The 26,631-nt window shown below is 38.2% G+C and overlaps 1 protein-coding gene and 1 long non-coding RNA gene across 2 annotated transcripts in view; one reads left to right on the forward strand and one right to left on the reverse strand.

Moving 5' to 3' along the window:
- Positions 1 to 22,613, reverse strand: part of Cpne8 (copine 8) — a 194,091-nt gene extending 171,478 nt beyond the window's left edge. Inside the window, exons 1-2 of the mRNA XM_047550827.1 lie at positions 22,599 to 22,613; positions 22,202 to 22,380 (exon numbers count right to left, since the gene is read on the reverse strand). Coding sequence (XP_047406783.1) covers positions 22,202 to 22,338 — 137 coding nt within the window. The 5' untranslated portion in view covers positions 22,339 to 22,380; positions 22,599 to 22,613. The remainder of the gene's footprint in view (positions 1 to 22,201; positions 22,381 to 22,598) is intronic.
- LOC124983504 (uncharacterized) lies at positions 22,420 to 24,840 on the forward strand. Its single transcript, XR_007108450.1, has 3 exons — positions 22,420 to 22,796; positions 22,884 to 23,036; positions 23,252 to 24,840. It is a non-coding gene; the product is annotated as an uncharacterized LOC124983504 (long non-coding RNA).
- Positions 24,841 to 26,631: the final 1,791 nt, after the last annotated feature.

Raw genomic sequence — 26,631 nt, forward strand, 5'->3', positions numbered from 1 at the left:
TCTTTAAATAAACCATTTCATCTAACTCTCACCATAGTGGCAATAAATAGTGATTATTGGCAGAATTCATTTTCCAGATGAGATTACATAATTCAGAGAGGTTAAATATAGTGATCAAAGCCACAGAAGTGCTTAAGGTACATTTTTTATTGATCTTTTAATTTTAAAATTTATATGGACCTTATATTTTGACTTTGATATTTGAAGTTTGTATTGATTATATTGACTATTGGTTGCACTTATTGACAAGAAAATTAGAGCTACAAAGGATGTTATCATTTGGCATCATTTTGGAATGTCTACAGAATACAATATAAAATAAAAAGAATTAGAGAAAAATTTTTTTACTTGTAGAAGATTTAATTTTGCATAGAGAAAAACAAGAGAATTAACTAATAGAAACTTTTAAAATTAATAGATAACTCAGTAAAGTGATTGCAAGCATGAGGAATAGGTGAAGGTCAATAATTTTCCTGAGTTATCAACTATGAATAATTGTTTTATCCAATTCAGGCTTTTTGTAATTATCTGCTATCTTCCCTTGCTGAAGTATGTGAGGGTTAGGCAGCTCTCTTTCACTATAACTGCACTCCCAGAGCAAGTCTCAGACCAAATGTAACAAAGAGACAAACACTCATTAGCAAGCAGGACCCCAAACAGTCACATAATACGCTCTCTGAGTTTAATCACCTTCCAGCTCCATCTTTTCAGGCACTCCAAACAGCACTTTAAGGCAGATGTGACTATATTCTGATGGCATAATTTATCTGAGTTTCTATAATTATCAGTGTAGATAATTCTCTAAACATTCAATACACAGGATTTAAGGAGTCCTTAAGCCCAGGGGACCACCCTATAAGGCATAAGCAAGGGCTCACTAGGCATGTGTGAGCTATTCACTCTAGCAACATAGTCATAATCAAGAATGGGCTGCAAATGCAACAGTGGTCCCATGAGGTCATACTGTAGCTGAAGAACTCATATCACATAGTGACATCACAGCCATTCCAACATCACAGACCAACACTCATGTTTAACTCAAGTTTGTGGTGATGCTGGTGTAAACAAACCTACTGCACTGCCAGCTGTATAAAAGTAGAGCTCATGGAATCATATATACCACATAATATTCAATAATGACAATATATGATCTATTGGTTTATGCATTTGCTATACTAATCAGTGTTATTTTGGAGTATACTTCTTTTAGTTATATATAAGAAAATTTTCTGTAATTAAGCCAGCAGCAGACTGACACATCTCGTGTTTACAGCCCCTCTTGACTGCACCATTTTCTCTTATGCCTGATGTGTGTTTTGTTCATCACGGCTATACAGTGTGTATATGTGTGTGTGTGTGCCATATAACCTAGGTGTATAGTATGCTATACCATCAGGGTTCATGTAGATAAACTCTGTGATGTTTGCACAAGGATGAAATTGCCTGAGAATGCATTTCTCAGAATATATGTCCATCTATCTGTCGTTAAGCAATCCACATATTTTTTTCATAACAGCATTACTCAGATATGATTCTTGTACTATGAAATTGTCCTTTCAAAAGGTACAATTTAGTTTATAACATGTATACAGAATTGTGCAACTATCACCTCCATTTAGTTTTAGAACATTTTTATCTCTTCCCCCCTCCCCCAAAAAAACTATCGTGCCTGTTAACACTCATACTCTATTCCATTTTACCCAGTCTCTGGAAACAAGTCATCTGTCTTCCTTTATTTCCTACTTATAGGTATTTCATATAAATGGAATCACATAATGTGATCTTTTATGAGCAGCTCCTTTCACTAAGCATAACATTTTTAAGATTCATCCATGTTATAGCAAGAATCACTACTTCATTTCTTTTTATGGCCAAATAATATTCCATTGCCTAATCAAACCACATATTTTTCATCAGTTGTTAGGCATTTGGGTGTGGTATTTGTTCCCATGTAGATAATGCTGCCATGAAGGTTTATATACAAGTTTTTATGCAGACACATGGTTCATTTCTGGTGGGTATATACCGAGCAGGAGAACTGTTGAGCCTACAGTAATTAGACTTGTCACATTTGGAGGAACTGCCACAGTTTTCCCCAAGTGGTTACACTATTTTATATTCCTACCATCAGTGTATGAGGATTTCAACTTCTCCAAATTCTCTCCAATACTTACTATTGCCTGTCGTTTTTATTATAACCATATGGTGGTGTGAAGTTGTTAATCCACACATCTGATTACCATACATTTCACCAGTAAAAATGAGAAAAACACTTCTAACATCCATAATAATTACACCACCTCTGGTGCTCATTAACCATTGATGGTGTACTGGTCCAGAGCAGCCACTCCAGCATGTGGACTTACAATTAAACTTTAAACACTATCTTGTCACATCCAAAGTATGTTATCCTGATTAAGATGATTTGGGTTTAACTTTACTGCCTAAAACATGTCGCTGGCTCTTTGCGGTACCAGATCCGCGGATATTTGTCACCGCCTGCAGCAACTGGAAACGAACTACTTTTACTATCTTTCTTTAGTGGGCTGCTTTCTCGCTTATTTGCTTGTTCCCTGGGCTTTAGAGGAAGAAAGGCTTTTCTTAGGGAGAGAGAGAGAGACTTTGCATAAGAAAGAATCTTTGAGGGGAGAGAGACTGAGAGAAACATAGAGAAAGAAAGGCTTCTACGTTTATCAGAGATCTATTTCTTCTTAGGCTTCTGCAGCTTCTTCTTAATGGTGCATCCTGCACCCTGTGAACTAAAGGTACGTGCTAGGAGTATGTGCTAAAGGTGCGCTGCTTCTCTCTGCTTGCCGCTGCCCCTACTCGCTGCTTCTCTTTCTGCTTGCCGCTTTTCTCTGCTTGCTGCTGCTCCTTACTGTCACACTCCGCCTTCCGCCTACAGCCCGCTTATATCACCTCCAGGAGGCAGAGAGTAGGGCCACTCCTCTTATGCAAAGATTAGGCAAGAAGCTAGATGTCCAAGCAGGCACGATTAGGAGTGCTCGAGAACACATGTGCATGCATTGTGTGCGTGGATGATAAATCACCTGAGTGTGCTTATGTCAATTAACCTCCTCACTGCCGATGTGATCAGGCGCCCTTCTGGCGCTGTCCACATGGCACAGCCCACAACAAAAACACACATCTATAACACTGCTAAACTATTTTAAAGTAAATAGCAGAAAATATATTATCAACCAGAAGTAATTGGACAAGATAGGAAGAACATATATCATTTTTGAAACCTTAGTGTGAAGAGTATCTCATAAGCTTCAAACAAAGCCCAGAGGAAAGACTAAACTATTTGATAACTAATGCATTTTAAAATTCTATACAAAAATGATTCAAAAATTAAAGTTAAAATACAATATCTGCTACATATACCATAGATAAAAATGAATGTAAAAATACAAAACATTCTCTAAATTACTGAGAAAAACTATAAGCACCTCATAAGAAAAAAATTGGCTAAAGAAGTTAACGTTTTATTTTATAAAAGAAGAAACACAGTTGGTCTTTGAGCATATTCAAAGAAGTTCATTCTCAATAATGAGCACTGACATACAAATAAATAAAAAGCTAGTTTTCTCCTGTGAGATAGACAAATATTAGCTACTCAGTAGCAAGTGACATATTAGGGCTTATTTAGTTGTGACAGAAAAAGAGAAATCTATGGTGAAAAATCCATGCAGCTGACCCTATGAAAAGAGCTAAAACAAGGACATAGACAGCAAAACTTTTTAGGTGTGCCTCTGTTATCAGCTCTTTTTTAACTGTTTCTTCTACTTCTCTTGTCCACGTGGAAGGAAACACAGATGCCTAGAGATCTTAAGCTTTGCATTTTATAGTTCTGGCACCTGAGAAGAGCTGCCATCTTTTTCTTCATTACAATCACCAAACGTCATGAATTTACCCCCAGCTGGAAGGATGCCTACCTCTGAAACAATCAACTGTAGCTGGATGTATATAAATTAAGTAATACATTGTGATCAAGGAGAAGGGTCACATTCATTCAACCACAACCCCTCTTTCTTTTAACACATATTTACTGAACATCTGTTATGTAACAGCCACTATTCTAGGATGTAGGCATAAAACAGCCTAAGAGAACCTGAAGGCCTGATATTGAGTTCACTTTCCAGAGGAGAGGAAAGACACAACCCATAAAGAGGTAGCCACTTGTATTTCTGTTAGTGTTAAGAACAGTAGAGACATTAAAATCAAGCAGTGTGAAAGTGCTTGAGAGGCTCAGTTCAGGGAAGGCCTCTCTGGCACAACACTTGAACTGAGAAAGTGAAAACAGGCAAGCATGGGAAGATCTTGTCATACAGTGTGCTAGGCAGATAGTGTAACTGCAAAGGCCCTGAGACGGGAGAAGAAAGCGAGAGTCAGATGAGCTGAAGAGGAAGAGAGAGGGCTCGCTCCTGTGGCCATGAACTATGATTTCATGAGTGAATGTTGTTAGAGAGTTACTGTCCTGAAGAAGGAGGTTTGTGCAGTTTTATATGAATAAGTATTCAGTTTACTAAGATGGAAGAGTCTGTGGGGAAATGATATTCTCACAAAACAAGGTAGAAATCCATTTTGATCTATTTTTCAAAGTTTTAAAATGTTTGTCAAAATGACAAACGTATAGTCCTTTTGATATGCCACTCTATTTTCTGGAAATAGAGTCTAAGCTATCAAGTGCAGAAGTAAATAATATGTGTATACAATGACATTCTTCTCACTTATATAGTTACATATTACATACTATATAACTCTTTTAGAAATCTGGGTAAAACTAAATAGTCATCAAATTAAAACTGATTAAAAAGATTGGATTCCCCCAAAATATTAATGTTCTGAAGAATTTTAGTGAAAATTTAGCATTGAAGAGGAAACATAGTACATCATTACAATCACAGATATGGGAATCACTAGTTCAACCACTCACTATTGTATACCCTAAATTCGCTGTGGTTTACTTTATCATCAGTTTAAAAAAAAAAATAGGAGATGAAAACTGAATCTGCTTCATAGAGTTGTTCAAGGAATAAATGAGTTAGTCAATAATGCCCTTAGACTATACTAGCATACAGTAAAACTAGACAAAGCAACTAGGGGAAAAAGCAAACACAATAATGTCAAGGCTAATGTGGCCTACAGCTCACAGGGTTGGTAGGTAATGCTGTCCCTTCAAGTTCCTATCTGCCTCCATGAAATTAAAAAAGGCCAAAGAGCTTCCTGGAAAAACAATAAAAGGAACAATCATGGTTTCTTTATGAGATGGACAGCTGGGGTCTGAGGGGAAGAGAATACAGTGGGAGCCCCTGACTGGATTCTGTCCCCTAGAGAGGGTGGAGGTCTTATTAGAAACCCAGATTCAAAGACAAGGCATCAAACCAGTTAACCTGGACCCTGGATCTGTGTAGAAGACATTCACTTGGTAAGGTGACTTACCCACAGTGTAGGTCATTCATGTGGTAAGATGTTCTCCAGGCAGAGGGTACCAGCTGCTAAGAGGAAGCCATACTCAAGTGTTAATATCTGGAGTAGAAATTTTTAAAAAATAGTTGGATTTTCATCTTAGCTAAGTGGTCATCACATGGATTTCAATGGAAATGTGCCTTACATGTATCTAAATAAATGCAGAGAAAGATGACTGGTTGGCATGACTTACTTATTAATGGATGGGGAAGTTGGGTAGATCTGTACTTTCTCTTTTGCTCTTTTCAACAGCTTGGTTTGGTTTTCTGTGTATTTTTATAATGATCATGTACCTTTCTAAACATTGTTAGACTTTTAGATATCTTTAGAGAGCCTTGACTATCTTCATGATGTGATCCACTGCTTTCCAACCATTTCAATTGAATGCTAATATAAAAATAGGAATTTCTTGCCAAGTGACATGAACTTTCAAAATATTTTATTGACCTTATATCCTACAATCCTCATAACAACTATATGGGAAGCAATTTCTATTCCTATTCATATATAAAAGCACAGAGAGATTAATTTATCTGTATTCTCATAGTTGCTAATGGAGCTGCAATTTAAAACCAATCTCTCTAGCTCTTAACTTTTGCTCTGCTCCTTCATACACTCACCTAATTATGTCACACACTTGAATTTCATATCAACATTTTCCCCAATCCCTCTTCATGCCTACTCTGAAAACAGTGACAATATTTCAACTCACTTACTAACAGCTAAGTTGGCAATATGTTTCCACATAATTTAGATAATTGGCTAGATTAGTAGTCTCTTGGTATTTATTTCTCCTAAAGTCAATGCCTGAAGCATGTTTGGTCCTAGAAGTGAGTGCTCATGACTGTGACAAGTCTGCAAATCACCAGGAAGTAGAAATCTGAGGACTACAATACTTTAACCAACATCAGCACAGATGTTGCTTCCAGGCACTCCTCAAACATGATGCTCTGATGTCCAAGTCTCCTAACATTTTGTTTCTTTATCCATCAGCTGTTGAACAACATAAGGGTGAAAACTGCATGCATCTTCAGGTTCCACATGTTTACACTTCAAAAGAAAATCTTTACATGCAGGTTTGCCTTGTGTAAGCCATCTTTAAGATTCACCCACTGACTACACCAGTGAGAACAATAATATGCCTAGAAAGGTCTAGTTAGGTTGGCAGGGGTGTTTCTCTCTTCTGCAACTTGCTTGCATTACTGAATAATTCAAATGTTCCCAACAGCAATCTCAGCTCTGCAGACTCCACAACAGAGTTTAAACAGGAGGAATTAATGTGGAATGAGAATTTGTGTGTAAGCATAAATGACCCACTGAAATAGGAAGCTTGAAAATAATTCCCTAATATGCATCTGTCATACTCATCACAAGTGTTTAGAACGTATCCCTACTCAAAAGCACTCATCTAACTAAAATAAATAAACAACAACAATTGCAACTACAAACCTAATCTATAGACACTTCCACAAACCCTAAAAAACAATGGAATGAAACCGGCATCGGCACTTACTTAGTCAAGTCTTCTTCGTTCTACTTTTTTTTTTTAAATCAATTGATGCTATACATGGTTCTCATTCATCTGAGATGCTCTCCTCTCCTTTCTTCAACTATACACTGAATGAATTATTAAGCACTTCTGACACGTAAAGGCGTTTGACCAGAATCTGTAAGACACAGTATCTGCTCTATGAGAATTTATAATTTAATAGCTGTTGATACGCTTATAAATGCTTACTCAACAAGCACTAAGTTACTGAGTGCCAGAATAAAAAAGGATTTAGTGTTGGGAGACTGTGAGATGAACACATGGGCTCCTGGACTTAGATTATTTATATTTCATTAAGGGGACAGATTTGTAAACAAATATGTGCAACAAATGTGGGATGTGTAAAAATAAATTTGTTACGGATTAGAGAAAGAAAAGAGTAGTCATTTCTACCTGATGGTTCAGGACAAGTCTTCTCAATGAGAGGGATATGTGCACCATCAGTGGACTCCCTCAGGTAAGATGAGGGAGTTGCTCACAAGAGAGAACACTGTTCATCACAGGTGCTCTCAGGAAATGAAAGTGATCTGACGTGGCTCAGAGTTTGAGAGTTTGGAGGGAACAGTGCAGAGGAGGAGGGTGGTGGGACATGGAGAGATGAGGCTGAAAAGTTGGGCCAGGGTTGAAAGATCCCTGTTACATAGGCAATTAAAGAATTCTCAATGAGAGAGCCATAATATAATGGTAATTGCCATTTTTAACTGGGCCCTACCAGCCCAAAGTGCAGGACTAATGACAAGGAGGAGCAGGTGGCCAGACAAGATGTCAGCTTCCAAGAGTCAAGGAACATGTACCCTGGTCTCTCTAAAAATCAGTTTGGCCTGGACCAGTCAGCAGCATAATCAGCCATGTTCAAGGGATATATGGAAGCAGAAGGGACAGACACTGAGGGCTTAAGGCTCAACTGACAGGAGTTTACTAGAGTCAGGACATAGAGAAAACCATGGAAAGGACTTAGTTCCTTGTAGGGAAGGGAATTAGAATTTTTAAGAGTGCCCATACATGGTTTAAAAAACCTCTGAGGCAATTATGATGATACTCCTATTGAGAAAAGATGGTTTAGACCATGCCCCCAAATAAAAAAGATACAACTACACAATAAATGCATTTTTTAAAAATCAAGGAGTCTCATATGTGGGCTTGGATTTGTTCATCATCATCACCATGTATTAAACTAATTCACCTATTCATCACACTCATCAAAACAACCATTAGTGAGATTTGTGCCTCTGAGAAGACTTGATCTAATCAGGCATGACAACATTTTAGGCTACATATAATCAATTGAGCACTTAGGTTCTTCAGCTGTTAGAAGCACTTAGGAAATTACTCAGACAATACCACAAAACTTTAGGGCCAGACAAGTGTGAGAAATGGCATGATTTATGGGCAGTGACTTGATTAAGTAAACTCATTCATTTTTCACTTGGGCCCATGAAAACAGTTTCTGTTGTATCATTTTCTTCCATCTTACCATTCTTGAGACTTTATTTTGTTATTGAATTTGAGTTTTTTGAAAATTCTTTTGCACTCTGTGGTACAAAGTGAAAATTGTTGGAGCAAATACAGAGGGTCTGGAAGAGAGAACATCAGCATAAAAGTAACCTATTGCTCCCTCAAGAGGCTAGACCACCAAGCTGCTCTCTGTACCATAGATTATACCAAGTAAAATCATCATACACTGCTGTACCTCATCAGCTCACCAAATAAGTTATTAAAAATATTTTTCCCAAGACAGAGTATTTCTTGGTTGATATATATGTTCATTTATTTTCTTACTTAGATATGCTCTATGAGTAAAATTAAGTGATTATATTTTTATTAAATTGTACTGGTATAATCAGTTATTTTATTACCGTTACTGTGTTAACTATTTTTAAGGATGTAAACATACCCAAGTTCATGGATATCCAGATTCATTTTTCCAATTTGTTCATCAAGTGGCAAAAATTTATTATATTAAAAATATTTCATATGCAAAGCACATATAGCTGACTGAGGACACAGACATGCAAAACTCTGAATAATTTTAAGTATGAATTCAATTAAAGTACAAGAAATGTAGTGTGGGAACTCAAAGAAAGGAATTAATTCCATTTGCAGGAATTTAGTAAAACATGAGTTCTTTCAGGGTCAACCTTGACAACAAACTGCAAACAGAAATAGGCAAAGGCTTCCAGGCTGCAAGACAGTATCAACTATGATGGGCAGTGGCTATGAATAAGAAATTTGTCCAACTATGGTGGTGCATGCCTATAAAAAAGACAGATGCTCAGTGGTAGAGCAGTCCTGGGTTCAACCCCAAGTATGGAAGGAAGGAAGGGAGGAAGGAAGGAAGGAAGGAAAGAAGGGAGGGAAAGAGAGGGGAGGAGAGGGAGGGAAGGAGGAAGAGAGGAAGGAAAGAAAGAAGGAAAGGAAGGAAGGAAGGAAAGTAGGGAGGAATGGAGGAGGGAAGGAAGGAAGGGGAGAGGAGAGGGGCGGGGAGGGGAGGGGGAGGGAAGGAAGGAAGGAAGGAAGGAAGGAAGGAAGGAAGGAAGGAAGGAAGGCAGGCAGACATTAGCAAATACTCCACTTTAACTAGTGACTACTTCCTGAACCAGCAGGTAGTAGCAGAAATGGAAAGGAGGTGACAGACACTGGAGAGTCTCAGTGACTGACAAGGCAATTTAACAAGAATGTGCTGACAGATTTCATCCCACACCAGTCAGAATGGATATCATCAAGAATATAAACAATGATAAATGCTGGAAAAAGGAACTGTTACACTGTTGGTGGGACTGTAAATTAGTACAACCACTATGAAAATCAATATGGAGATTCCTTGGAAGATTAAGAATGGAACCACCATATGACCCAGTACATGCACATCCATCTTTATAGCAGCACAATTCACAATAGCCAAACTATGGAACCAGCATAGGTGTCCATCAACAGATGAATGGATAAAGACAATGTGGTATATATACTCATTAGTTTTATTCAGTCAAAAAGAAAAATGAAATTATGTCATCTGAAGGAAAATGGATAGAACTAGAGGACATTATTTTAAGCAATATAAGTCAAACTCAGAAGGTCAAGGGTCCTATGTTTTCTCTCATATGTGGAACCTAAAAAGGAAAAACAAAGATGGGGGTGCATCTCACTAAAATCAGAGTGAGATCCATAAAGGAAAGGGATCAAGGGAGTGGGAGGTGAGGAGGGAGCAGGGAAGTGCTGGCTAAACTATATTATTATACTATGTGCATGTACAAATATAGAACAACAAATCCCATTAGTATGTACAACTATAATGCACCAATTTAAAAATATGGAAGGGAAAAAAAAAAAAACCTTCCAGAAGCAGGGGGGGGGGGCCAATATGCTGAAACTGTAAGGTTTATGAAACACAGTAAGTCAAGTGTTGATAGAGAACTAACAGTACACATGCCAAACAGTATAATGTACTTTTTCTCAAGTCAACTCTTTTCCACCAAGCCCTGATGTCCCCTCTGAACTCCTCCAGATGACTTTAGGCAACTCAGCAACAACTGACCAGCTAGCACACAAGACCAAATCCATTCGCCATCTCTACTGAACACTTGATTTGTCACAAGGTCATAAATGAAAATATATGGGAAAAAAAGCAACGTATTATAAAAGTAAATTGCAGGAAAGGCACAGGTATCTATTAATATCAAACACTGTTCATTTCTAAAATGAAGAAAGCTAGCTATAGGTTTCTACTGAGAGGAAAAACTAGAACAGTGACAGCAGAACTTGACACCCCTTTGGGGAGTTTAGTAAAATGAGGACTTTGAAATAGCACTTGGCTGGCACTTAAAATCATCTATCATGGTAGCTTTTTAAGCAATTCTCAGACACTAAAATTAAGTCCTAAGTTTTCAGAGTCTCATGAGGTCACACAAAGACTTAAGAGCCTATGTTCAGGAAATCATGCATACCATGTCAATAAAATCATACTATGACGGAAGAAATTAAGATTTCTCTACATGTTAATCCTACTTTTTCCTATTGACCTTTCTTCACTAACTTTCATTTATTAAAACACTCAGATAATAAATAAATTTCCATGATCCTAAAGCTCTTCACTAAATAGTACTATATCTCATTTTCTCCATGCATTTAGTATTAAAATTTATTATTAAAAATTATTAATGAATATCATTTTAATACATCGATGAAATCATCTACTTAAAAGAAATTCTAAGATAAATGTTTTGAGAGGTGAAATATCCTTTTTTTTTTTTTTTTTAGACCTTTGTTTTATTCATTTATTTATATGTGGTGCTGAGACTGGAACCAAGTGCCTCACACATGCTAGGCAAGCACTCTACCACTGAGCCCAGGCCCTATCCTTTGCTTTTTGTTTGTTTGTTTTATAAACCACCCAGGGTTAGCAAGTTTGCAAATGGGCATGGACAGTCACAAGATTTCCTTAAACTAGAGCATGTCTACATTTCATTTCAAGGTTCTGTTTCTTCTATTATAGAATTATAAAGCTCCAAGTGACATAACAGATCATCTGGGCCAGGGACCAAACCTTTCTATGGGAACTGAGATGCAGAGAAGTAGAACAATTGTAAAGTCACAAAACTAATTACAGAAGCAACGAAAGCTCAGGGATCCTAAGTGCAATTTGCTCTGTGGCATAAGAAAACAAAACACTATTTAAATGGCATTCCAATGGCAGAAATGGAATAAAAAATGATTTAACACAAACAAAGAAAAACTAAGTTATACAACAAATCTTAAGTTGAAAATCAATCATCTTTTAAGGAGTATATTTCAAAATTCTCTCAAAAATATGCTTGTATTTGCTCGTTTAAATTATCAATTAAGAGAAAAGATCACTAATAATGTTAAGTATGCTTCATTTCCCAAAGCTTACAAAAAGGCTTTGAATGAAACCACTGGCATAAAAATCAATTATAAGCAACTTCTATCTCTGTTTCCACAATCAAGTTGAAAACTGAACTATCAAGGTAAGTCAGATAACAAGCTAAACCCAAAATAGTAGGTAAGAGCAGGATGCAATGGTGCACACCTGTAATCCCAGTGACCCAGGAGACTCAGGCAGAAGGAACTGAAGTTCAAGGCCACCCTCAGCACCTTAGCCAGGTGCTGCAACTTAGCAGGACCCTGTCTCAAAATAAAAAATAAAAAGGGTTGGGCATGTAGTTCAGTAGCTAAATGTCCCTGGGTTCAATCCCCAGTACAAAAAAAAAAAAAAAAAAAAAAAAAAAAACTTGGTCAAAATGGTAGGTAATTTAGATGTATCAGCAAATAAAGTTATTGTTCTGGTGTAGTTCTCAAGAAACTTAGTTTTGCTTACTTCCTCTTGTTCTAACTTTCTCTCTGGTTCTCTCTTTCTCTCTCCCTTCCTTCCTACTTCTTTCTCATATTCTTTGCTTATTACTGAAAGACATGAAAACTTACTAAAGACATTGAAGAAGAATGATTGAGGTTCTTTGAGTTACCTATAAAACCACAAATAATGTGATACTCCCTTTACAGGAGGACATTTCGATAGAGATTTGTAGGAATTCCCACTGACTCATACACATTGAGATGATGCAAAATCAAGGATCTCCAGGCAGGAAGAAGCAATTTCATTCCTCAAAATGAACGTAAAACCACCATTATGCTAACAAGGCTGAGAAATGTGTTGGTTTCAAACAGTTAAGGCAATTATAATCATATCTCTGGTTCATTACACTCTCTGACATTTGAGCCCTTCTTATTAAAATGAATATGTCATTTGATATTTATTTTACATATATATGAAGAGAAAGCACAAGTGAGCAGGTGATTAGCAAGGTGAAAAATACTGCCTTTTACAAACTCACATCAGAGTAACGTGCTGACATTTTCAATATCTAAGTAATTATTTTATTTACATGGAACTCCAAGTTTGTTGTGATGGGAAAACCTGGAATTGACTATTACTAAAAAGTTAGCAAGTTAAATGGTGACTTCCCCATTAAAAGAGCAATGGACTGAAAATGATGGAACCTGAGGTTAATTCTCAACTCCACTGGTGGCTCTGAAGGTCACAGAGTCAGTTCAGTTAATTTTTCATTACCTTTCATTTGCTCAGTCCATCACCTTTCTCCAGCACTTAGTGTTCCTCTCACACCAACTGCTGATTTCTAGCTAAATAGTTCGCTCATTACTTACTTTCCCACAGCTTCATTAAGTAACTCAGTATCATAAGAATGATAAAATCAGTAGTTGGAAATTAAACATCAATTGTTGAAGTTTATGCCACCCCCCCTGAATTGCTTGGACTCCTAGCTCTCACCAAAAGGAGGCTGAAAAACACAAAGAATTCCCTATTTCCCACCTGCAGAGAAATATTTCCTTTGGGATGGTGTTGATATTACCTATTGTGTCTCCCAGGTTTTCAATTTCTTTTCAGTTAGTATAACACAGTGATACTGATAGGAGAAAGCCACGCCTTCAAGCCTAACATAAAAAAATTTTGGAAGAGTGACAGCGTATGACTGGCAAACAAAAGCATATGTTTAGGAATTAGACGCATATGGATAAAGAACTCTATTTTGTCATTTGCTAGATGCATGGCTTAGACCAAATAATTTAAACTCTCTGTGAACCTCGATTTCCTCATCTATAAAACAGGACCTAACATCACCTGTTTTAAAAATTGTTGTAAGGATTGAATAAATTAGCCTACATTTAGTGCTTTACACAATGTCTATCAGAATTTGATTTTGACATTAATTTTAAAAAAATGCATAGCAAACATTCAAAGTTTTCATGTTTTGGGGGGTTTTTTTCATGTTTTGGCAGATTATATTTGAATTTCTTTACTATCTAATAAATAGAAATATTTCTCAGGGACTATCAATAATATTTTTTCTTCATTTGCAGAAAATCAACTGATTATGCCCTTGAAATATTCGGAACATTATTGCTCATACAATAAACTTGACAAAATATCTCACCATTGGAAAGAGAATGTATGGTAGGCAATGTTGCTGGCTGGAGAGGCATAAACATTGACAGCTGTCATAGTTTTCAAATATTACAGGAATGTGTCAGGCAGTGAACAGCGGTCACTGGGGCAAGGTACCTTTTAAATGCACTTAATTTTATTAATAGCAATAAATGCTTACCCACCTTCAGCCTGTGGTGTCACCTATTGCTATCTCTGCTTTATCACATATCCAACAAAAAAGAGTTGTCTTAAATGTAGACACATTGATTTTTATTAAACAGAAATATGAATGCACTAGAATGTTTTTTTTTCTAAAACTCTGTTATCGTGGTAGACAACCTCCCACCTATCAAGTCCCCCTAGTTCCACATATCTGTGTGTCTTGACAGGGGTGGGAGTGTGGAGTGGAACCTGTAGAAACTGAGTATGCATTTCCAAATCCACACTCTTCTGACCACTGTTTTATTCTATACCCCTCTACACTGCATTATTCAGCCTGGGATAAAATGTATTATCTTTAATACGCAGCTTTACAATTATCACCATGTTTCTATGTCCCCCTAAATTGATTTGTAAATTTTTCCAAAGTAAAGGTACCCTCTCCTATGATGCTTTTATGTCGCCTAATAAAATACTCCTATGAAACTGAGATAAGACAAACAAATATTAAGTACTTTTCTTGTGACAGGCACTGTGCTGGGCACTATGGAATTTATTTAATTTACTGGCCCAACAACCTTGAAAATTTCGCTTCTAAATCATTTCTGTTACTGATTAGGAAATGAGATTCCAAAAGTTGAAGTTACCCAAAATAACACTGGGATAAAAATGTAATTTAAAGACATCTGCCTGACTCCTAATTCCATTTTCTTGCTGCTATACTCTGCTGCCCCAAATTCTCATTAATCTCAAATGAAACCTTCTCACGGGAATAAAAGTTTTAGAAAGTACAGTCAGTAGTTTAGGTTTTATTCTGTTTATTTAAAGAGAAATGGGGGAGAAATTACTAAAACAAGCTAATAAAATCCCCCTAAGATAGTTTTTGAGTAACTTCAGTTTTAGAAAACTATTCCCAGGGGGAAAAAAGAAATCAGAGATGTTAAATGTTTGTGAATAAGAACACTCACTGTTAGCATTGTTTTGAACAGCAACTTTTTGAAATAAAATGTGGAAAATATGAGCTAAATTAAATAAATACATTATACCCATATAATCGAATACTGCAGACATGGAAGTTTGTGTTTGTAAAGCCTAATGACAGTAACATATTCATGATACATGTTAATGAAAAATCATAGGAGATACACTATAGAGAATATATAATTACATTCTATATCATATATACAATACAAGAGATACAATTCAAAAGTGGGAGAACTAACCTAGCTTCACGTCCATTTCTTCAAGGTTAAGCAAAACTGGCTCTGATAAGCAAGTGTAACTGTTATAAAATAGGCTAACGACAGAATAAATCCTTTGGAGAGGAACTGGATTTCTTCTCTGCCCTGAGTAAACTCAAATAGAGGATGGAGCTTCTTTCTGTTGTACAAATAACACACGGCTGATGCCACTCTCTCCCTTGGGGACTTGTTTTGTGAACTGCTCCTGGACTCATATTCTCCACATCCTGGGCTCTCTTATAACACTCTGGGATCCCAAATGCTAAGACATAAAGGGCAGACCAAAATGTCAGTGGAATAACAATGCAAGGCATTTCTCTGAAAAGATGTACCTGGGTCACATCCAGAATAAAACATCAAAATCACAGATGGAAAATGATCCTAGGGCAGATTTTCCTAAAAATCTGGGGCTAAGACAAACCCAAATATGACAGGGGGAAGGAAAAAAAAAAAAAAAAAAGCACTATGGAATGACCACAATCTTGAACCACAAGACCTTGGGAGCCAGAAGAATTCGATGTTATGGTCATGCAACAACTTCAGTCCTTTTTCACTCAGCCTAATATGCCCTCTAACACCCCCAGCTTAAAGTACCAGAATTTACTAGGGAGCAGCATCATTTGAAAACCTATTCACACATTATCTTCAAATTTTTGGTCTAAGGAAAGGTAAAGAATATATAGATGAACCAATGTGGATTGGGGTGGAGCCAAATATTCGTGTTTGAACACTTCGATCCTCTTTCACCATAAATAATTAGAACGTAATGGGTATTTATTTCATACTAGGCCAGTTCCAGCTGGACCAATCAGATTCTCTCTCTTGGAATCTGAATTTGCTTTCACAGATAATCAGTTCATCACTAAGTGTAGCTGGAACAGTAATATGTAAATCTGCAAAGGATAAACCAGCAGCTAATGAAGAAACAGAAAACAAGAACACAAAGTAAGAGAACAAAGAATATGATCCATATAGGATTACTTAAAAAGGATCACATAAAACAAAGGATCACATAAAAAAGAGAGGGAGAAAGTAAAACCTATACAACGTTTCAGTTGGCTTCCTTTCTCATTCACCATATATTTGCTGAAAACCTTTCATGGATTATAAAATCACAAAACCCCACATATTCCAATAGATATGATAAGAGATAGTGCTGAACTTGACTTAATCACTTTTAATAGTGACAGTTCAGTGTTATGGATTGGATGTGTGTTCCCCCAAAATTCATATGTTGAAATCCTAAATCTCAATGTGATAGATAGTATTAGGAGTACAGGCCTTTGGGAGGTCATTAGGCCATGAGGGTGGAGCCTTCATAAATGCACATTTATAAAAGGGACCACAGCCCAGCCCAGTGGCAAAAACCTGTAATCCCAGCAACTCAGGAAGCTGAGGCTGGAGGATTGCAATTTCAAAGCCAGTCTCAGCAACTTAGCAAGGCCCCAAGCAACTCAGCTAGACCCTGTCTCAAAATAAAAAGGAAAAGGACTGGGAATGTTGCTCAGTGGTTAAGCACCCCTGGGTTCAATTCCCCAGTACCAAAAAGAAAGAGGCGGGGGAGCCCCAAAGAGCTTTCTCCCTCTTTCTTTCATATCAGAGGAAAAATAAGTCTGAAGTGTACAACCTGGAAGACTACCCTCACTAAAACATGACAATGTTGGCACCTAGATCTTCAACTTCAAACTCTACAATTGTGAGACATAAATTTCTGTTGTTAATAAGCTACCCAGTCTATGGCACTTTGTTATACAAATATCAACTAAGACAAGCAGCAATGATTTTCCTCTTTATAAAGCTTTACCTTTCACAAAAGGCCTATGAATAGTGATATTCAAGTATATATTTAAAAACAGACTCTTCAAAAAAAAAAAGCTGGATGTATTTATAGAAATTTTAGTATACATTTTACTTACATCAAGAATATGTAGCTAAACAATCTACAAAAAAAATATACACAAAATTTTATTATAAATTCCACAGAGCCAACTGATTCCCACAGAATGCTTTCTTAAGTGTAAATAACAACCCAATAAATCAAGCCCTAATTTGCAGTGGTCTCCTGACTTTTATGGTGTAAATATTTCTGCTATGGCTGCCAATATGACATCTCTGTACATGGACTGGAAAAAGAAAATAATAAAATGTCATTGCACAATATTTTAACCGCATAGATAAAAAGCTAGATGCTGATAAAGAACACAAAGGAATATAAAATGTAGCAAAATAATTAGAAAGTCATAAGTTTTATTCCTTAGCTTTGATTTGATATAATGTTTAATTTTAAGTTTATATAATTTAATTTTTAACAACTTGTTTCACAACTGGCTCACAAATTCTCATCCCAAGCCCATTGAAGCCAGATCCAGCACATCACCAAACAGTCTTTTCCTAAACCCTTAGCAGAGTATTGCTAACACAAATCAGTAAACTACACATAGTCATTTACTTATCAAACCAGTAAATTAAAATTTCAGTGTGTACAACCAACACATGGCAAACCTGTTACAAGTCCAGATTTCAAGGTCCCATTGCCAGAGATTTTGTTTCAATAGATCTGCCATGGAGCTCAGGAATCTATTTTAACAGGAATCCCTCCTCCCCATGTAAGATGACTTCATAAGAGAACTACAGCATCATTTATTGACTATGCAGTCTAGACCACACGCAGACTACATGAGCATGAAAGACCTGTCCTGAAGGAGCATCTGGGCACCAAGAATTACTATATACCTATAATACTGGTCATACCAGCTAAAAGGAAATACAGAAAATCCTGATTGGGAGAGGAGTCATGAGAGAAGATAAGGGTTGACCTGAGTCTTGAAGAAGGATCATAATTTAATCAAAAAGAGGAAAGAAAGGGAGGCAGGGATGTTCAGGGCATGAGAGCAGATGCATAGCCACACAGGCACAGAGTTCAGTCAGCTATAATATTTGCACACATTTTGGAACTATGCCTCTTATTCATATTTTGTAGCCATATTTATCTGGCATGAGCCTTGGCATGTAGTAAACATGTGTTTGTTGGACTGTATTCAGTAAGAGTTCATGTGAGGATTGATGAAGCAAAGAGTTAAGGCCAGGTCTACCTTTTTAGACCTAACACAAAGTAGGCATTTAATAAACGTCTGCTTCTCTCACCACTAGTATTAAAAATTACTATTCTTGCCATTAAAGGATTAATTATAGGAAAGGATCTATACTTGATAGCTAACACATAAAGTCTAGAAATACACAGTGCTCTCAATGCTTTTATAATCAATAAACTGAATTCTCCATCACAGAAAATGACAAAAATCACACAAATAGAGAAACAAATCAAAACCCCAGGGAAAACAGATTAGTGCAAATTATTTTCCCATTGGTTTCGCCCCACTATGCATCTGTTTTCAGAATAAAATGAAAATGTTACTTTGTCTATCTAAAGCTATATCGTTGCAGCTATAGACAAGTTCAGTTAATTAGGTAACCTAATTAAATTAAAAATCTACAAATTGTTTTAATAAAGAAAAGTGACTGCAAGAATTGCTAGATGATGGGTATCAGAGGCAAGAAGTCAGAGTAAGAGCTTGCCTCCACATAAATACAACCAGAAAAGCGAACTTATCCCCACCCTAACAACAAATTATAGTCCCTACCAAAACGTCCATGAATACTGTCACTTTTCTCATACAAACCATGCCTGTCCATCATGTCTCTATTAGAACCCCTTCACCTTCCTCTTTGTAATATGTTCCAAGCACCCTATTCCACAGTGATCCCTTTCCTGCTCATGCATGAGCCTCATCTTTGGATTTTGTCCTAAGCTACCATGTCTTTGGTCATGTTTGTCTGCCAACCAGATTTTATATTTTCAGACAAGAGAACTTATCTTGCATTTCATGTGGAGCATGCCATAATTCTAGACATGTTACAGACATTCAGATACTTGATGAGTGAATAGAATTGTATTTTGCTTCAGTTTTAGTTGTTCATCCTTGTTATCTCACCCAAAGTGAAGATGAAGACTTTAATGACAGGGGACAGTAAACAGAGATTATCAAAGGGATCCTACTCCTTTTGAAGTGTCAGCAGTCTCTGATACAGTAAAGTAAGGGAACGCCTTGCTCTCTTGCCCATAGTGAGGCCCATGATTGTGACTTGTTGCTAAACGAAATCTCCACAAACACCCTGGGACCTAAGTGCCTTACGCACATCAAAGAAGAAAGAGAAAGAAGAAACAAGTATCCCAATGCTGGCTCTGTTCCTGTTTTCTTTAACCAATACATTAAAGTTCAAATAGAGGGACTACAGAATTCTGTAAATGATTCAAATATGGCACACTTATTCAATAAATGCTGTTTCCAATATTACAATAATAGCAAGCATTCTGAGATTATTCTTTTTTGTACTTCACACTTTTCCCACCTCACTTTATTAAATCCTGATAACACTCTATATGAAGTCAATACTGTAATTATCCTCATTTTTAAAGATGAAGAAGCTTAGAGAGATTAAATAAAAACTTACTTCAAGGTAACAAGATTAAGAGACAAAGCCAGAACTTGTACCTAAGTCTTTGATGCCAAAGCCCAAACTATACCATATCCTGTGGTTACAACGTGCAATTCTCAACAATATAAAAATTAAATTTACCCAACTTAAGGCACTAATCTGAGAATTTAATGGTGTTTCTGTTTGCCCAAAAGATGCATTATAGGGCTGGGGAGATAGCTCAGTCGGTAGAGTGCTTGCCTTACAAGCACAAGGCCCTGGGTTCAATCTCCAGCACCGCAAAAAAAAAAAGATGCATTATATATCAAACTTACCAAGAAGTAAATGGTAAACTGAGTCAGAAGCAACTCAAATAATGGACTAAGTACCAGTGGTTTCAGCAGAAATACTTGAAACTAAGTTCTTGAGTTATCTTTCAGAATTTTTTTTCCTGATTTAAAAATTAAAAATTAAAAGCAACATGCCAAAGCCATAGTACACAAAGTGGCTGGAGAAGAGGATCTCCAGGGCCTGGGGTGGCAAGCTGAAACACACTGGCTTAAACTAATTGACCTCAGGATCCCTAGCAAACAAGGACCAAAGAATCAGAGCGGGGAATTAATGCAGACCCTATGGCAAAACAACCAGACAAAGTATAATTTTCCCACCACCCTAAAGAACTGTGGGACATTCGGATCTATAACCTTCTTTTCTATTCATTCTACATGTAGGCCATATGCCATTCAGACACTGCAGGATATTGAGCAGAGGATAATAACTCTAGAAAATACTGTATTGTAGCACTTTTGGCTATTGATTATCTTTAAATATATAAATTTTAGTTGTAGATGAACAGAGTGTCTTTATTTTATTTATTTATTTTTATGTGGTGCTGAGGATTGAACCCAGGGCCTCACACATGCTAGGCAAGCGGATTTACCACTGAGCCACAACCCCAGTCCTTATCCATTATCTTTATATTATCAATAACCTTCTAGCATCCAAAGTCAGCTACATAAAAGAAAATGGCCTAGAAAAGAGTTTTCCATACAGCTTCCCCCATTCCATTGACAGAAAGAAATCTCAGGTAGTACTAAAAGCAGTGACCCCAATAAGGCCAAGAGCTTAATGTTAGCTATCATTATCAGCATTATTATTTTCATAATCTAAAGTCAGCCTTAAGAGAAAGTAAGTAATCATAAAATATAGCCTCAGGGAGAGCTAAAGGCTATCCCTTGCCCCCAAATAACTCCACTACTGGGAATGCTGGTGCTTGAATTTCCATGGGTTAGTGTGGTGAAAATCCAAAATCAAGGCTGATGGCATTTTAAACTTTGGGGTTTAACTGCATCAAAGATTTCCTGTGTTTGTAAGATTCCTTTAAAGCAAGTTTTGCTAAAGAAAGGACGGGAAGGATTTAAAGGCATTGAAAACAATCTTACAGCCAAAATGGATAAATGAGATTTCCACTGAGAGAGATGGAACTATGCAAACAAGGGAGTGGGATCCGCAGTCTATATTATGGTTCAAGAATTTTCCCACTCCTTCTTTAGCCATTACAATAGATGGTTGGCCCACGTCGTCGCTGAAATCTACCAGATTATAGCAATTAAGCTGCTTCGTTACAGGGAAACTGACCCACTGAATATCAGGAAAAGGAGTTTGAAAGGTAGTCTTTGGGCACGTTGAAAGTTGTTGTAAGCACTCAAATGTGTCTACCGGCAGGCAGAAAGTCATGACTTGCCAGATCTTAGGTAAGGCATACAGAGATTCCTCAGCAAAGAGGGCTGAAGCTAAAATCTCTGCGAGGCCTGAGGCAAAAAGCCTGGAAGGGTGGGGGTGGGGTGAGGAAGTTGGATGGCTCCAGGAAGTGGGTGGGAAGGAAGCGGCCGAGCAATAGGTTTGCACACGCCTAGCAGGGGAGTCCCGGGCAACTGTGCGCAGCGGTCACGAGCGCTTTTGGCAGTGCTGTCCCTTTCAATTCCCGTCTTTCCTCAATCACCCAGCTCCGGAGGGGTTGGGACGCGAAAAGGGCTTGTAAAGTGGGCGGCGGCCAGGGGTTCCCGTAGCTGAGTCACAGCTCAGCCAACTTTTACAGCATTTCCCAGAAAGAAAGAAAAAGTCTCAGTCCCAGAGCCCATCACTCGCTTCTAATTCCCGCTCGCCACTCTGTCACTTGATCCAGCGGCGGGGGGTGGGGGGCTCCAGTCCCATAACCGGGGATGTTCCCCTCTCATCGTGTAACTTTTCACCCACGTAAAGCCTCATGGTACCCCAAGCACTAGCCAAGCGCTACCAAACCCGCAAAAGGGAGGACCGAAGAGAGAAGAAAGGTTGCGTCCTCACCTGCAGGACACGGACACCTCCACCCGCGTGGCTGGGATGGCCGCGCTCAGCTGGTTCAAGTCCCCGATGCCAGCAGTGCTGGTGTAGCGGCTGTCCATCTTGAGTGGAGGCGCCGTGGACCTGTCCAGCGCCCACATCCGGAGCTCAGGCAGACTCTGGGTTCGCCCGGAGCCTGGCTCCTGACAGACGGGGATGGGGGTGGAGGGTGGAGGCAGAGGAAAGAGGCGGAGGCAGTGCGCGGGAAGGGGGAGGGAGGGAGGAGGCGGACCTCAGCGCAGAGCCGCGAGGGAAGCGTGAGTCGGTCCCGGGTGAAGCTTGAGCTGCCGGGGAAGTGGCGTGCGGGACTCCTGGCTTCCCTACCCCCTCCTTTCGGGCAGCAGCCTGGCGGGGAACCCACCTTGCAACCCCCTCTGGCTCTTCGCGTCAGTCTCTGCGGACTTACTGCGCGGCCTGGTAGGGTCGGTGGTACCAGACGCACAGCCCCACCGTCTAGTAGGACAAGCCCTTGCCGGCTTTGCGTTTGGTTTGGTTTTTGTCTCCGCCTCTACACATTCCCCCGCCTCCTGGGCCTCGACTCCCTCCTCCTGTCAATCAGGTGAGGACGGGAATTTAACGCAGTTTCCTCGGCTGTGTTGGAAGCTGGAGGTGAGCTCACTCTGCCTGTTCCTAACTCCCCACACAGGTTCTCATCTCACCCTTGGAGCCACGGGGCTTCCGCCCACTGTGACCTCGGGCAGTTGAGTTGGGTCCCCACTTCTGAACTGCTCACTTTGGGCTACCTGTCGGTTGGAGACGATGGGACATGAGGACGTTCTCCAACCTTCGGCTACCGGTGGTAAAGTGGCAGACATGGGATAAGGGGGCGATTGAGGATTCAGTCAGGGAAAAAATCATATATACAAACACACACACACACACACGCACGCACACACACACACACATATATATAATTTGGAAATATGTATATATAGATAGATTTAAGGGAGGCATCTGGATTGTGTCTCCCTTCTCGGGGAACTTGAAGGTCTAACGGTGACTATCCTCCTACAGTCAGAGTTTTACTGCGTCCTTCGTTTCCAAATGCATGGACTTTCTGCCCTGAAACCGGAAGGTCATAACCAAATAACGCCTCATTCCAACAGCAAGACCTAAAACCGGACGGATAAGAAGCAAAGAGAAGCCAAAGTGGTTGCCGCGTTTGGGACACTGGATGCCAGGGTAGCGGAATTGGTGTTTAGATGTAGAAGCGGGCCAGAGTAACGGGAGGTAGCGGAGGAGCCCCTCCACCACAGTGACCTTTATTACCCGCACCTTCCCTCCGGCCTCACCCGTGCGCCTGCGGGTCGGGCGCTCGCCACCAGGGGGCGACGGAGAACCTAACGCAGAGCTTCGGGAAGTAGGGTAGCGACGGGCCGGTGTCCGTCCATACCTAACCCGCAAAGCGCGGAGTTTGCAGCTGGCTGGAGTAACTCGGGGAGAAGCAGTTTTCGCGGTTGAGGATCCGGCTTCGCTGCTTATCTTGTAATCCTCTTGGAGTCACCTGCATAGAGAATTTATAGCGTGGTTGTATTGGTGCTTGCCACTTCCCCCTGCAGGGTGCATTTCCCATATTTTTTTCTTTTCTGATCCTCCCCATTCACCAATAGTCACCCTTTAAATTCAGAAGTGCTACGTTTTTCTTCCTATTGCCTTATAACAAATTAAACTGTAACTTCTGACTAAAACTACCCCCCCCAAAGTTCGGGCATTTCTATTATGCTACCCAAAATTAATTTAGAGGCAAATATCTATGTAAAATGTTTTAAGCCAAGTAGAATTCTGTCTTACAGAAGCCTGTTGAAGAAATAAAAGTTGAGAACTTAAAATAGTACTTGACCCATAGAAATCTTAATTTTTCCCACTTTACTGAGGTATGTTACACATAATAAAGTACACATAAAATGAATCACTTGATAAATTTCAATGCATACACACTCCTGTGAAGCCATCACCAATCAAAATAATGAACCACCCCATCACCCCAAAAGGTTTCTCATGTCCCTTTTGTAAGCAGTCCCTCCCTTCATCACTAAAAATGATGCGCTAGGCAGCCAATGATTTTCTTTCTGTCACTATAGTTTGCATTTTCTTTAATTACGTATATGGAATCATACAATATGTACTATTCTTAATCTGGCTTCTTAGAAAAAAAATACTTTCCAGATTCACCCCTGTTATTGAGTGCATAGATAGTAAGTAGTAGTCTATGATATAGATGTGCCACAAATTGTTCACCTTAATGTACACTTTGGTTGTTTCCAAGTTTGTGCTGTTAAAAATAAAACAGCATTTTTGTGCTAGTCTTTCTGTGGACATATGCATTTGTTACTTTTGGCTAAATATCTAGGTGTGGATTTGGTGGGTTATATGGGATGTATTTGTTTAACTCTTTAAGAAACTACCAAACTGTTTTCCAAAACTAGTTTTACCATTTTCTACTCCCACAGCAGTGTATAACATTTCCAGTCCCCACATCCTTGCCAACACCTATTATTGTTAGTCATCTGAATTGTAGCCAGTTCAATAAGGGTATTTTGTAATGGGATATGTAACTTAGTGGTAGAATGCTTGTCTAGCATGTGCAAAGTCCTGGGTTCAAAACCTAGCACCACAAATAAATAAATATATATTTTATCATAATATATAAATATCATAACTCATAGAATTTCTTTTTAAACTTTTATTTAGAAATTTTTTAATTAAAAATTTGTCTTTATTAAAATTCATTTAAGTTAATACTATAAATAACCTTAGAATGTTCTGTAATTTTTTCTGATATTTAATGTTCCCCAAAACCTCATGCGTTAGGCAACACAGGAATGTTCAGAGGTGAAATAATTAGATTATGAGAATTGTAACCTCATCAGTGAATTAATCCACTTGATGGATTAATAATTCAAATAGACTAGGTGATAACTGTAAGCATGTAGGGCATGGTTGGAGGAAGTAGGTCCCTGGGAGTGTGCCCTTAGGGATTATATTTTGTCCCTGGCTCGTTGCTTTTCCTCTCTCTACTTTCTGACTGCCAAGAGTTGAGCAGCTTAACTCTGCCACTCCCTTCTGCCATGATGTTCTGCTTCACATTGGGCCCAGAGCAATGGAATCAGCTGACCATGGACTGAACCTCTGAACCTGTGAGTCCATAATAAACTTTTATACCTCTGAGTTGCTTTTGTCATGTATTTTAACACAGCAATGAAAAGCTGACTAACAAACGTGTTAAAAATTAAAATAAATTTTACTTAACAAAATCTATAATAAGTCATTATTCACTGAGTTTGATTCAGCAAACATTTAGTTGGATGTATACTACATGTTGGGCTAGATTCAAGAGAGAAGCTCCTACTGCTACTTATAGACTAAGTAAGAGCTGGCAAGAAGATAAAGGGTTAAAGAGAGCTTATACTGACTGAATCATTGAGTTCCTTTCATTTCTCAGATTTTATCATTTCACAAAGTAAGAGAAGAGCTCAGTTTGTAAATTAAATTGTCATTATTCATTATTTTCAGAAGCATTTATTTACAAAATAGTACGGTTAAGGAGATGCCAAGGAGAAAAACAAATAGAGAGAAAACTAGAACAAACAAAAACTATTGGCATGCCAATAAAACATAAAAAGGGGGACATATGTTTTGAAGAATCAGCTGTGCCTAAAAGAGCATATACGTCAAGGACAAATATCATTACCTTGACAAGCAAAATGTGTGTCAATTCACACAAAAATAAAAATAAAATTTAATTAAATTTTAGAAAATGGTGAACTGAGTATATTTTTAGACTGGAGCTAAATCAATGGAACATTTGTCTGTTGGACCCAACAACTAGTTTACCCCATGATAAGCCAGAAATACCAACATTGCCATGTATTCAACTTTAAAGTGGCCTCAGAAAATGCAGAGTGAGAGCATTGATTTCTGTGGATAGCAGTACAATCATTTTAGCCACCTGGCCTGCTTTATGAATACACAGCTAAGAATAAAATAAATTACATAATAGAAAAGAATGGACTAGCTGTTTAACTACAGGAAAATGGCAGATAAAGGGAGACAATTTAATGATTAGCCAAAATTTGTTCTGTGATTACCTGCCTTCTCTCTGGACTTGATAACCATTTGGATCTGAACAACCAAAAGTGGATAAAATCTGCAGAGAATTTATTCATCGCATACATTAAAGTAACCAGCATCACAAATACTTTTTAACTTGAAGTTACCTATGTTATTAAAAATATCTCACCAGTCTTATAAATTACTAACTTTTCTATGGCTAGGACAATCAGAAAAATATCACTTTTAAAATCAACTTTAAAATATTACAAATAATAGCACAGATAATATGTCATGAAGAAATGTCTGGAAATATTTAATCCATATTTTAATCAAATTACACC

Source organism: Sciurus carolinensis, chromosome 4, assembly GCF_902686445.1.
Source record: "Sciurus carolinensis chromosome 4, mSciCar1.2, whole genome shotgun sequence".
NCBI classification, from domain to species: Eukaryota; Metazoa; Chordata; class Mammalia; order Rodentia; family Sciuridae; genus Sciurus; species Sciurus carolinensis.